This window comes from Neopelma chrysocephalum, unplaced genomic scaffold (assembly GCF_003984885.1).
Source record: "Neopelma chrysocephalum unplaced genomic scaffold, ASM398488v2 Primary Assembly neopelma1_77, whole genome shotgun sequence".
NCBI classification, from domain to species: Eukaryota; Metazoa; Chordata; class Aves; order Passeriformes; family Pipridae; genus Neopelma; species Neopelma chrysocephalum.
The window spans coordinates 8,877,080-8,890,439 of NW_020897738.1; the positions used below are offsets into that span (position 1 = coordinate 8,877,080).

The 13,360-nt window shown below is 42.0% G+C and overlaps 1 protein-coding gene across 2 annotated transcripts in view; it reads left to right on the forward strand.

Annotated features, from left to right (window-relative positions):
• Positions 1-13,360, forward strand: part of PPIL2 (peptidylprolyl isomerase like 2) — a 63,261-nt gene that overhangs the window by 33,008 nt on the left and 16,893 nt on the right. For both annotated transcript variants that reach the window (XM_027689344.1, XM_027689346.1), the window contains 2 exons: positions 6,976-7,065; positions 8,449-8,482. In XM_027689344.1, the coding sequence (XP_027545145.1) occupies positions 6,976-7,065; positions 8,449-8,482 (124 nt within the window). The remainder of the gene's footprint in view (positions 1-6,975; positions 7,066-8,448; positions 8,483-13,360) is intronic.

Sequence of the window (13,360 nt, forward strand, 5' to 3'; positions counted from 1 at the left end):
TGCCACAGCAGTGTTTGTAAATTCACCTGTCTCTCTCACTTTAAGGTTTAAGGCCAAGTTGACATAATAAAGAAGAATGTGAGATGGATTTCAAAGCTCCATCCAGCACTCCACAAATGCTTTTTGAGGTTTTAGGACCTGGCAAACTCTGCCTAATGATGGTGTCCTGGCATGGCAGTCTGAAGAAGCCATTATTTGACAAACATTGATGTTTTAATCTTTTGAGGCCCTTTGACCTGTTAAACATGCCTGTGATGTACAGTTGTGTAATCCAGCCCCTGTTCTGTGAAATCATCTCCTTTTGTGTGAGGGACTGTTCTGGAGATCAGAAGCCTGTGAACTTCTTGTCCATTTCCAGTGGGAAAGAAGTGAGGTGCTGTAAAAATCCTTTGACCTCTTGGCATGATGAGGTTCTCCATTCTTCCTGAATCTCTCATTTTCTTTCTGGCTTAAACCTCCATTCTTGCTTTCTGTCAGTGTCATATTGGCACTGTCTGGCAAATAACTGGCTGATGTTTTACCAGGGTCTGTCCACTCAGTTAATGTGACTGTAGGGATGAAGTACAATGGTCTGGGCCTATTTTTAACGACTTGTTTCATATTTTTTCATCAAAATAGGTGCTTATAGGAAGAGCTGCAACTTTCAACTTTGATAGTTCTTGTCAACAGAAACTAAAAACAAACAAACAAAGCTGTGCTTTTCCAGTAGAAGAGCAGCAGGATAAAAGTGTTTGTTGGAGAGGATGTTGTTTCTTCTTGGTGTCCTTTTTCCTCCAAGTGCTACCCTAGCAGACAGATCTGTTGCTCTTTGTGGTTGAGAGTGGGATGGCTCTGCACAGCCATCTCGATTAACAGGTCATTTCTAGGTTGTTCTAAGTAACTGGCAGCTCATACTTCAAATAGTTTAACTTTGGGGGCATTAACACCTGCCTGTGGTTTAACCCCACACAGCCCCACACTCACTCCCACCGTGGGATGGGGGAGAGAGCCAGGAAAGGGAGAACACTTGTGGGCTGGGATAAAGGCAGTTTAATAGGTAAGGCAAGAGCTGCACACACAAGCAAAGCGAAATAAGACATGAATTCACCACTACCATGGGCAGCCATCCCTGGAAGGGAGTTGGTTGTTGTTGGATTGTGCCACTCGATTTTTGACATTTTCAGGCACGAGGTGCAGCCATCCCATCCCAGCTGTGATCCTGACCCCGAGGATGGGGTGATGGAGTTCCACAGCCACTGCTCTGCATCCTTCTCTGACGTGTCTCTGGTCTGTCCCTTGGCTGCTCTGATGGGAGCAGGGTGACCTTGGGAGGCTGATGGCTGCCAGAGCTTTGCTGTCTCCATGGAAGCTGTTACAGGTTGCATCTTCTGGAAAGGTGGGATTTATGTGCAGTCAGTTGCAGGCTGCTGAAATGCCAGGGAGCCTCCATGGGACCTGCAATATCCCAGGTTTTACAGCTGCTGGAGGTTCTCAAGCAATTAAAGATGCATCGTTGTTTAGGCTGTGTCTGCCAGTTCTATGTCCTGCTTGCCAGCCCCATCCTCAGCACCCAGCCCTGCACTGTGCTGTCTGTGTGATCACAAATTTGAGAGGGGTGGGAAGAGGGTTGTTTTCTTTTCTACCACTGCAATAAATATAAGTTAGAGGGAAAGTAATAACTGTGGCTAGAGATGCTGATTCTGCCTCTGGAAAACTAGTAGTTAAAAATGACAAATTAGATGAGTGAATTAGATGCCTTATTTCACTTGAATTGTGCTCAGCTAAACTGATTGATTGTCCCTGTGTTTGCAAAAAAGTGAGAAGTAAAACTGAAGTGTGTCGTCTTTTTACTGGCATCTTGTCTAAGCTGAGCATCTTGCTTAGACTTTGAAAAAGTTTTTGGTAGCATAGTGAATGTCAGTATTGTGTGAGAAGTGCCTTTTAAAAGTGAAATTTAGCTATCTGCTGACGTCTTTGCTAAGTAGCTGATTAAATTACCGTGGATTTCTGTGTAATGAGAATGTTTTAATTCTTCTCTTTGTTCTAAGTGAACTGTGAGGCTTTGAGGTAGCAAAATAGGCAAATGTTTGCTGTCAAGTCAGTGATCTATTACCTGAGGCATAGTTTGCTCGTTCTGATTCTTTTTTATTACCAGTAGGTGTCTGGCCAAGTGTTTTCCCCCCAGTGCCTGCAGTGCTCCCTCCTGAGCTGTGCTCTCTGCTCACACATCCCAGAGTGGTGACCAGGCTGGGAAAGGGACCCCTTCCATCAGCTGGGGCCTTCTTGAGCTGAACCAGCACAGCCTGTCCCAGCTCAGCCCTCTGGCACCCAGAACTGTCAGCAGGACAGAGGAGCTGGCAGGGAGGGATGTTTGGGTCTGTAGTAAACGTTTTACCTGCGGGAAGTGTCATGGGCTTCCCACAGGGAAATCCTTCCTGTGCTTCTACACTGCACCTTGTGGAGCTTTTGATTTCCTTGTCCCTCTTGCTCTGGAACAACTGGAATGTGCTCCTGGTCCATTGGTGCATGGTGAAGTTTAAATGGCCTTCCAGAACAGTATTGCACATTGAAATGCTCGAGAAACATTTCTATGTCCAGTTTCTTTCCATGCCTTGGAGGAGGGAACAAACACTTGCACCTGATGGATGGTGATTCCTGGAGCTGCTCTGTTACAGTGGGCTCTGACTACACCCTGAATAAAGCCAAGCTTTTATTGCTGAGTTCTTGTCTGTGTGCTGGGTAGGCTGTGAGGACTACAGATTGAAAGGGATGAGGAGGACTGAGCTTAAACCTTACCAAATCACCTATTTATGGGTTCACACATCAGAAGGGTTGCTGAATGAACAGTTACAAGAGTGAAAATGCTCTCTATATATATAAAAAAAAGGGATGTAAATGGATTAAAGCTGAACAAAATCCACCTTGCGTTTTAAAGGGATTCTGTGTTTGAAAAATTGAAGGCCTTGTTTGAAGCCTTAGAAATTTCCATCACTAGTTCATGCCTCTTAGTAGCAGGATTCTGGAATTTATGTGATAAGATGAAGGCTGTAGAATGCAATTTTAATTTGTGAGGAATGAGCTTTTCATTATTTCTGCTTTGAAACATAGGGTTAATGAGCATGTAGCAAGGCTCTGTAGTTTAGTGCCATTACTACAGTTCATCCAATTTAGAGGGAGAAAAAGAAATAAAAGGGAAGTGGAATTAGCACAAGAAAATTATACAGATGTGCGAATGACAGCTGAATGCTTAGTGTGAAATTTCCCTTCAAGGTTCATGCACATCCTCAGGGGATGGAGCATTTTGAAATGATTAGCTCTTCACATAGTAAAGCCTTCTTCCTTGCAGTCATGGCAACCACTCAGGAGCTCCCCTCTTTTCCCATCTCCTGTACCTTGGCAACAGGAATGCTGCAGGTTTTTAATCTGTTCCTGTTTGGCTCTTCAGCTGCCCAGTTCAGCTTCTGGGTTTAGGTGACTTGCACATGTAATGACCCATTGTTACTAATAAGAAAGGAGAGCTGCAGACTGGGAAATCAGCTGGGGACATGCGGGGCAGAGAGGGCACCATCCTTGGCAGGACTTTTTCCATAAATCCATTGCTACAGGGACATGGCTTGCTCTCACCCCTCAGGCCTTAGGATGCTGCAGGAGAGATGAATTTTGTCTGGTTTGGAGCGACCCTTGATGGCCAAATGGAAACTGGAATTGGTTTGGTTAATAACTGAAAGTGGAACAAGGTAAAATCTGTGTTTATCCTAGAAATCTTCAGTAAGCAGTCAGGGTTTTTTTCTCTTTGGCTTTGGTTTTCTAAATTGCACATTCCTTTCTTCAGTGTTTTCCCTGTGTCCATGATCTCACAGTTTCCTGTCAGTTATGTTTGCATGGTCATTCTTAGAAGCAATCTCTCTTTAACTCTGAAATTTGTCTGGACCTAGGAACTGGTAGAATGGTGGTGTTTCCATGTGGAGTCACCTGCTGAGTGTGTTGGCTAAATGGAGACTTAAACCTACTTAGAAAACCATTGGGCTGTGGCCCCATTAAATACACATATCTGTGAGCCAAGCAAAGCATTTGGGGCATCTTCTGGGACAAGTGCTCTTCTGGATTCCTGTCTCAAACCATTTATTAAAATTTTACTGCTTGTCTTGGGTGTGAATTTTCAGCAGTTGAAAGACAGTTATCTGGCTTCTACAAAATAAATAGGGAGTATAGTTGGAGCAGGTGACTCATTTTTTGTATAAATAAGGGGTTTTTTCTTACTATTTGTCATTTGGAGAGAGAAGTGTCTCTAAGCTGAAGGACATGATACAGAGACATTGTGTTCCCTTACATGGTCCCAACTTGACCTGAACAAAGGAGGATTTCTCAGGGTTATCCTACCATACCCTTTGGTCAGAAAAGCCTTCCAGAATTTTTAAATTTGTCATGTTAAGACTACCACTGCATACCCCTGGGAAGATACTGCAGTAGATGTAAAACATGATGTTTTTCTGTCAGTGGTTTCAGATCAGGTTGACAAGGTGCCATTTTTCCCTTGGCTTTCTTATATATGAGTTGAAGTCATAGTCAGCAGACTAAAATAATTTCAGCCATTTCCTGCTTCATGTAAAAGGAACAGAGAGGAAGTTTAGCTGCTACTGTTGAGGGTAGTTTGAGAACTGAGCAGAACAAGAACAGCCAGAATTAAAAAGATAGTCTGGAGCACATAGTCAGTAATGAGGCAACAGAAACCTGCATTGCCTCCTGCACTCCTGCATTTCCAGGGCCTGGACCATCCCCTCCTTCTGCAGAAATGGTGTGAGACAAGTGCTGGGGAGGAGGTTTCTGAAGAATCAGGTGGCTTTATATTCAGAGACTGTGGCTCTGACATCTTCCACGAGATCTTACACTCAAATAACAGAGTCAGGTTCGTTTGTATATGTTTGTATTTGGAACAAAGACTTCAAAGACTGGCCTTGTTTGTATGGTCAGTGCAGAATGTACCTTCATTACTGGGGATCTGCACCTTCCCCAGAAACCTCAAGCCTTCTTCTCCTGCTTTGGGCAGGACACTGCTTTAAAAAACCCCCAAAATATGCTTGGCAGTGTGAGATTTGGCAAGAACAGTAACTGCTTTGAATAAATCAGATAATCTGAGCCAGATATTCTAGATCTACTGCATGATTGAGACTGGGGTTTATTACTGCCTGAATGCAGACCTATTTTTTGTGTCTACTAAAAAGCACTCTGAAAGGTAATGGTAATGTTGCTAAGGAGCTGCTTACCTGCCAGATGTAACTGTGTGATGCATGAGGTGACCATGGGAACCAATTTGGTGGCAATTATTGAAAGGAAACCTTGCAGTGCAATGATTATTCCATGTATACTAAATGTTTCTGCAGTTGCATTCGAAAAGCTTGTTTGTGGGAAAGAGTGTAATAGCTGGAAATCCATTTAGAGAGAAGGGTCAGCATAGGTCCTGCATAAAAAATACATTACTAGAGCTAGTTTTTTTGATGTATATTTTACAAATCGTGTTTTGAAAATAAATAGGAAATCTGTATGGGCTTATCAACTTTGTGCAAATTTAAAATGGTTTGCTGTGTATTCCTTGGGGGCTCAGTCTTTTGCCTCATTTCATTTTTTGTAAAAAATTAATTACAGGTTGCTGTATTCCCCCCAGAGAACTTATTAACTATGTCTCTCTCTCTGAAGAGTGCTTGGCTCTCATGAGATAAAGTGCCTTAGGCTAAAAGCTGCTGATTCCATTTCCGATTCATGAAGAATTTTTTAACTTATTTTATCCTTACTGACACTTTTCATGAGTGATAACTGATAGCACTACATTGGGATCAAGGCTGTGACCATCTCCTCTGATAAAGGAAGTGTGTCCTGCACAGGTGATTCCTCAGGGGTTGAATTTGACTTGAAAGGTTCAGCACAAAGATTATTTTAAAGCATATATGTTGAATTCAAAGGAAATATTTTCAAATTTACTATAAACATTGCAACAGTAGGAAAACCTCATGTTGCTTGATATCTTTTATTGGATATAGTTACTTAAAAGTTGCCACCAAATACCTGTCCTAGTGACATTCTACCCTAAAGCCATTATGGTACCAATCCCATTTAACTCAGGAGTGAATTGTGCAGGAAATCTGAAATAATGGCTGCTGTAAGATTGCATTAGAATTTGCTTCCTTTTTCAGTTGTGTCCCAGCTGACAACTGTCATCTATATCTGTGTAGAGTAATTAAGAAGGAATCATTATAAAGAATTTATAATGGTAGGTAGAGTTTGTTTGGATAATTAAGAGACATTTCAGTGCAAATAAAGAGGGGTGAGAATGATTGTATTCCAGATGAGAAAATACAGCAAATTGAAGTTCTGTGGGGTTCCAGATGAATACTTTTATGGATTGGCTTATCAACAGACAGATTATTTCATCTGTAATTTCTTTTTATTTAGAGTTTTGAAAACAAGTTGTCTTTTTTAATTTTCCTGTGTTCCAGTGATTTGAGTCAGTCCCATTTTTACAAGTGGTGAAGAGGACCAAATGCTTCCCTCCCAGTTAGCTTCAGTATGCTCTCAGTGGAGCAGAGAAGTCAGATTCTTTCTTACTCTGGGAAATGAGCTTTTTGCAGTGCTAGAAATCCCCCTTTGGAACGGGATTGTGATGCACTGCTGGAATTAAGTTACTTGAAAGTGTCTGGGTTTACCTGCTTTCACCATCATGATATCAACTGGGAGCTCCAGTTATGTGATTTACTATTCAGCACTTCTTTGTGCTAATTGGAAGGTCTGGGTTTAATTTATTTAGCACAGTGTGTGTCTCTCCAGTGTACTTTAAAAGAGCCTATACTATAGAGATTTTCTGTAGGCAGACTCCGTCCTCTTCAAGTCCTGCAGGATTGTTCCTTTGTGAGGCACAAATGAGAAGTGATTCTTGTGAACAGTGTAGTGACCAATTGATTGTCTAAAGGTCTTGCTTAATTAAAACTTCTTTTTGTCTTTCAGACCCCCCGAACATGTGAGAATTTTATCAAGTTGTGCAAGAAGAACTATTATGATGGAACAATTTTTCACCGATCAATTCGGAACTTTGTGGTGAGTGCTGAAGAAATCCTGTCTAATGCACCCCACAGGTGATGTTCTCCAAAGATACATTGAGCTGATTTCAGCTTTGGGTTCTTCCATGCACGACAGCTTGAAATAGGTGTATATTAAATGTACAGAACTAGGATTGTCCTGATTTGCTCAGTGTGCACTTACTGCTCTTACTGACAGTTGTCTCTGACTGCTGTTGTCACTTGGAGCATCACTGCATTGCTTTGGCTGCTCCAGACAAAGCCTTTGGGAGTCCCTGCCTTGGCAAGGCTCTGATTACCTTCCCTGAGCTGTGGGGGGGTCATTAATGAACAGAAGGAGAGAAAGAGAGAGGAAAATGCTAATTTGGATAAGTAATACTGTGGCCTGTTGAAATCCCATTCAGATGAAACTTTAGAGAGCAGCTGAATTTCTGTTTCAGGTTGTGATACTGTCCAGTCATCCTTTCCTGAGCTGCTCCAGCACTGGGTGCTCAGCCTGGCTTTGGGAAGGAGTTAAAGAGCACCTTGTCTTCTAGAACCTTGTCTTTGGTGATGGAAGGTCTCTCTTTGCATAGTTACAGCCCAGGTAGTTTGGGATATAGTGGCTGCCCTGTAAGTTCCTTTCAGAAGAATTGACAACTTGATCCTGAAGGCAGAGCACATCTTTCAGGGAACATCACTGGATGTTACATTCCATCCTGTCATCCTACAAAAAGCTTTTTTTCTTTTGGCAGCACTGTATATCTCAGTTCATAGCTAAACTCACCACTAAAATTGTGCTTGTGTGCTCTTAGTGTGAAACTGGCCATGTCACACTCCCTCCACTGGCATTAGAATGTGGAATATGATTTTTGTAGATCCTGCATGTACAGTGATTAATGCCTGTGATAAATTTTGTTGCTGAAAGATTGGTTTCACATGAGGATTTTTTCTACTGCAGATAGTGAGGGGGATACAGGAAAATACAGATTCAGATACAAAAAATATTCCATATTCTCTCATTTCTTGCCTTCCCTCATGTGGAGGGTTGGTGGCAAAATGTAAAAGCCTTTTTTGTTCCAAAAGCAGTGCATCATCAGTTAAAAAGCAGGTTATGACCCAGCACATAACAGAAAGGATGATCTGGTTAACCCATTTGAGGCTGGTTATTTTCCCTATTTACCCACAAGAGACATATTATTTTTATAAAACTGTCATTCTGCTCTTGGATAAGCAACATGAGGGACGACAGCCAGCTGATAAAAGCAGCTCCAAATAAACAGTAATGGTTTCCTTTTTGCTGACTTGTCAACATGACACAGTATAGAAGGAAGAAAATCAAGCAACATTGGCTTTTATGGTTTGTATTTAATGTCTTTCACATGGATAAGTATGTAACATTGATTTAATTTTAATCCTGCAGATCCAGGGAGGTGATCCTACTGGAACAGGAACAGGTAAGGTTGGCTTTGAAACAAGGAAACTGTTTTCACTTCATGTGCTGTGTTGTTACATTTATTTCCAGACACTTTGTAGATTACAATTCTTTAACTGGTGGTACATGGTACACTGTGTTTACTTTAAAGCAGAGGTTTTATTGATCTATGTTTATGACCATGTTGACCATGTTCAGAATTTCATCCGATGAACTCTCAAGTCTAAAGCTTGGGAACTCTTCCATGCAGAATTCTTGTTGGGTTTTTGCTTCCTTTTTATTTCAGAAAATAAATAAATGGAAATTATAATGATTTTACAGCTGGCCTTCCTGGTCAAAGAACAAAGGAAGAAACACGTTCATGCAAAGTTGCTTTCAAATTCAGCATTAATGAAATTCTTGAGACCTGTCTCAGAGTTGGTGGATGGCCAGGTACCATCTGTTGTCCCAGCTAGTTGCCTTGTAAAGCCCAAGCTGCTCTTTTTCTAACTTTTAAGGATCCCTGTTAGTAAATCCTTCTGCTTGTTGTTCCTCCCTTAGCTGGAGATCTGGTAACAGTCCCATCAGGAATAGTCAGGAGTCAGAGCAGCTGAAGGGTGCTCAGAGCATTGCCCACCACAGGACATTTGCCTCGGAGTATCTCCAGTTGCTGCTCTAAATTTGCTCATTTTCCACTTTCCCCTTCTATGTCCCCACTTGTGGATGTCCCCAGTGTCCCCAGCTCCCTGCCTGGTCCTGGGGGGTTCTGTGCATTTTTCTCTCAGTTCATAAATGTCATATGCAAGCACTGTGTTCTGTGTGTGCTCACAGATCATCTAGAAAAGCCCTTGTTGTAGCTGGTTAATACTTTAGCTTATTTACTTTATAAATAATGTAAGTGTGAGTTACCCAACAGCTCTTCTTACAGTGCATGTGATAATCAACCCTTGCAAGATATGAGACTAGTTAAAGGGTCAGTGTTCTGATGGCAAAAGCCCATTAACAAGGATTGTTACCATCTATGCTTGGACTGTCAAAATAAATGTGATTTGAGTTTTTATAAGGAAAGTTTGGGTTCAAATCCCAAAAGACATAATTAGGAACATCTTTTAAAATGAGAAATGAAGGAAGTGTCAGGAGACAGGAGAGGTTTAATAGGTTGACTCAGACACCTCTCACCCTTGCAGGGTGGAGTTCAGATCCTGCTGTGGAATCCAAATGAACTTTGTGGTGTCGTTCCTGTCTCTGTGTGTGCCAGTGGTTAAAGTGCTGTAAGACAACAATTAACAGTTGGCAGAGGACTGGCAGCACTGCTGCACTGAAGGTCAACACTCAGCTCTACTGGCAAAGCCAGTAGGAAGTGAAATGCAAAAATCCTCCTACATATACACTTTAAAAAAAAAGAAAATCTAATGACCTCTAGTCTTTTCCATCTTGTTTTCTCTGTGTCGTTCCTAATTAAATATGAATATATCGCAGGCGAGATGTCTTGCAAACACCTGTCAGGACTATTACAGTTCTAATAAAATGAACAGTGTATGCTCAAATGGACAGGAGTGTTGCAAATTTTTGGAGACTGACTGCAATTATCATAGAGTCCAAACAGTACAAATGTCTTTTTTGCAACTGAGTAGTTTTTATTTTTTGAAGGCAGTTGAACTTCAGGTATCTTTATTTAATCGCTTATCCAATATGATAATATCACAAGAAAATCTAAATGGACAGTGTGCTGGGCTGCTGGATTGCTCTTGAGCTGTCATGCCTGTGTGTTTAATACTTTCTTAACTGAAGCTGCTTAGACAGTTCACAGAGTGCAAGCAGTCTGTCAGGATTTGTTCCTGACTCCCTGAGAGATACAGGGCACTCGACTGGGAGGCACAAATTTCACTTGTGTGTGTCGAGCTGTAAGGAGGTGGCCAGACCTGAGGGCCTGTCTGGCTCGATGTTCTCTCCTTGATATTGTCTCCACAACAGGCAGAGGAGGGTCCAGCTCAGCAGCAGAGCCTGGCAGAGGCAGTGATGCCCTCCTGGGCTCCCCTGCTCTGAAAGTGTGGGTCCCTTGGTTTGTACTTTGTTAGTGTGATCACAGGCATTCATGTTACGAAAGCTCTGGAGTAAAGCACTGGGATCCAGTACTTTGTACCTTTTTTACCTGGGGCCTCTATGTTATTTGCGGGATAAATTCTCTTTTTTATTTCATTTGGCAGCTGGAAAGAATTTCAGTATTTCTTCGATTCGCTGTTTCTTAGAAGGAAAAAAAAAAGATGCAGCTTTGAAGGCTAAAAAGACCATAAGATGTAGTGGTCTTTAGAAGTAAATAACTTGACTTCTGTAATATCAGAGAAGCATATGAGAGTAGAACAGGGCTTTCTTCCCAGATATTTCAGTTGGCAATAGGGAGGACTATGTGGAGGTTACCCTTTAAATGTCAATATTTTAATCTGTTTCTGTTAGGCCTTTTGTAGGAAGACTTCAGAAAAAACAGCATGCTTTGTTTCTCCTTCCACACAGACCCCTCTGCCTTAACTGATGGTCTCTGGCTAAGAGGTTTGGGATTTTTTTTTTTGCCTGGGTTTTTTTTAATAAAAACCAAAACTTTTCCAAACTGATACAGGGAAGGTATGTTAAGCCTGTATATATTTTTCTTCTTCTGTTTATTTAATTATTCCTGTTCATCAGTTCAGGAACTAGAACAGACTTGTTCAAATATCTTCCCACCATTTGGTTTCTGTCATCTGCCATTCATCCCCTGTTCAGCAGCAGGTGTCAGGTTTGTGGTTGCAGTACCCAGATGCTCAGATGATCCCCTGCTCCATTGCCAGCTAAGGCCAGGACTGTTCATCTCCTGGGTGGATTTGGGCACCCTCAGTACTCCATGACATAAGTTTTGAGTCACACAGACTGCCCTGTGCTCTTGGCTCACCTGGATTAACTGTGCTTGTGTTTTGGAAGCACTTCCCAGAGGTGCCACAGATGCCCAGCTGGTGGTCACTGCCCACCCTCTCCCGTGGCTGCTCTGGCTGAACAGCCCTCCCTGGAAGCAGCTCTGATCCCTGCTTTGTTCTTGGTTATTCAGCTCCCCAGTGTGTCCTTTCTGAGTCTCTTTTGGGCTGTCATAAAGGTGACCATGGCCCAGCAGGAGTGTGAAGGACAACTCTGGCACTGAGCAGTTGACCTTGGGATGGGGAGGGTGGGAATTAGCCCTGTGGCATCCAGGAGTTGAGATCCCACCCTGGGAAAGGAGTGGGGAATAGTTTCACTGTAGCACAGCTGGCAGACTTGCACTGCCAGAGCAGGCAGATACACAGTTCTGACCCTGATTTTGGGGACCAGGCTCATTTTCTACAGCCTTCAACTTAATGTTTCATAAGACTACTGGGAGAAATTTTATTGTGCAGCAGCAGCTTATTTCTTTTCTAACAAAATAACCACCCATAGAGGCAGTATTCAGAGCAATAAGCTGAGTCATGGTCATTCTTTGTAATGATTTATTATTTGAAAATGAATTTTAGATTTGTGATGTATCTCTTTTCCTGCAGTTCATAACAACCAAGTGGTTGAACACTGTGAGTAATTCTAACTCATGGTCGTGCAAGTGGAGCAGCTGCTCTGTATTTTCAGTGTTCCAAATAATAGAAGAAAATTTGCATGTAGGAAAAATAGGTTTAATATCCTAACCCTTTTGTATGAAAAAGGGGAAACTGTATGCAAAGCATTACATTCTCAAAGCAGCACAGGCATTTTTCAGCCACTGTGACTTGCAACCTGTTGGAAGGTCTCATGAATCAGCTTGTGTGTGCCTCTGTCCTTTTATGAATCCTGGAGGGCACAAAGGAGGCATAAAACAGCTGTAAAATCCCAAGATCAAATACCACTGGGAGATGGGAATTGCATTTTAGTTGGCAGCCAGAGCTCCTCTGAAATGTCAATAGCAATGTGGACAAACTCAGCCAATGCAATGTGATGTCCTAACAAAGCAAGTTCCTGAACTGTGTCAGTTGTAGAGCCCCTTCTCGTGCATGACTGAAGCTCAGCAAATGGGCAAGAGAAGCCTTTTTTATCCAGAATATCCTCCTTTTCCATGGCAGCCCCTCTGCAAATCCCCTGGAGGGTGTGTGGGGTTCAGAGTCCCGTGTCTTCTGAGCTGAGAGGAGAGGAGCACTCACCGCCTGAGCTGAGGCTTTCACGAGTGCAGAACAATTCCAGGAGCTCACTTGGAAAGCTCTACACAAGTGTCAGATGTTATTATGTGCCTCGTTGTTCCAAATGACAAGAAGAAAATTACAGAAAGTAAGCCATCATTTTTGTGAATCAGAGCCCTCCCACTTCCTTACCACTGCTTAGCAATTTTTATGCCAGAAAAAGGAAGGATTTATTTAAAATCACAACTGTCATGAATGATGATTCCCAGCCCACACCTGGCTTTTGGAATGCTACATTTCTGAAGCTTTAGGTGCATCTCTCAGCTTTTTGCAACAAAGTTGTACAAATTCTGTGATTTTACCTCATAAAATTTTTGAAAATACCTTTAGTAGAAACAAAAACTACCAAAGAGTAATCTGGTTTAGTTCAAAAGATAATCTGAAAGTGTGGCTTTTTTCTGGATAGTGGCTTAATGTGTGATTGCTTCAGATGTCAGTTTAGATCTGTTCACCTGTTCACTGTCAGCACAAGATGCAACTACGAGACTGAATAACTAACCACACTTCAGTACAAGCTATTTTAAGTACATTAAGCATATTAAGTAAAAGAATCTTGCCACTCTGGATAGCCATGGAAATTATTAATATTTTTTAAGAGTTGTGTGGTCTGTCTTGTTTCATCTCTGTGTGAGAATGAGTTAAACGCCTCTTTAATTTAAGAGAAGGGTTTTTTTAGTGAAAAACGTGTGGAATTGTCTCCCAACTTCCTTCAGATTTGA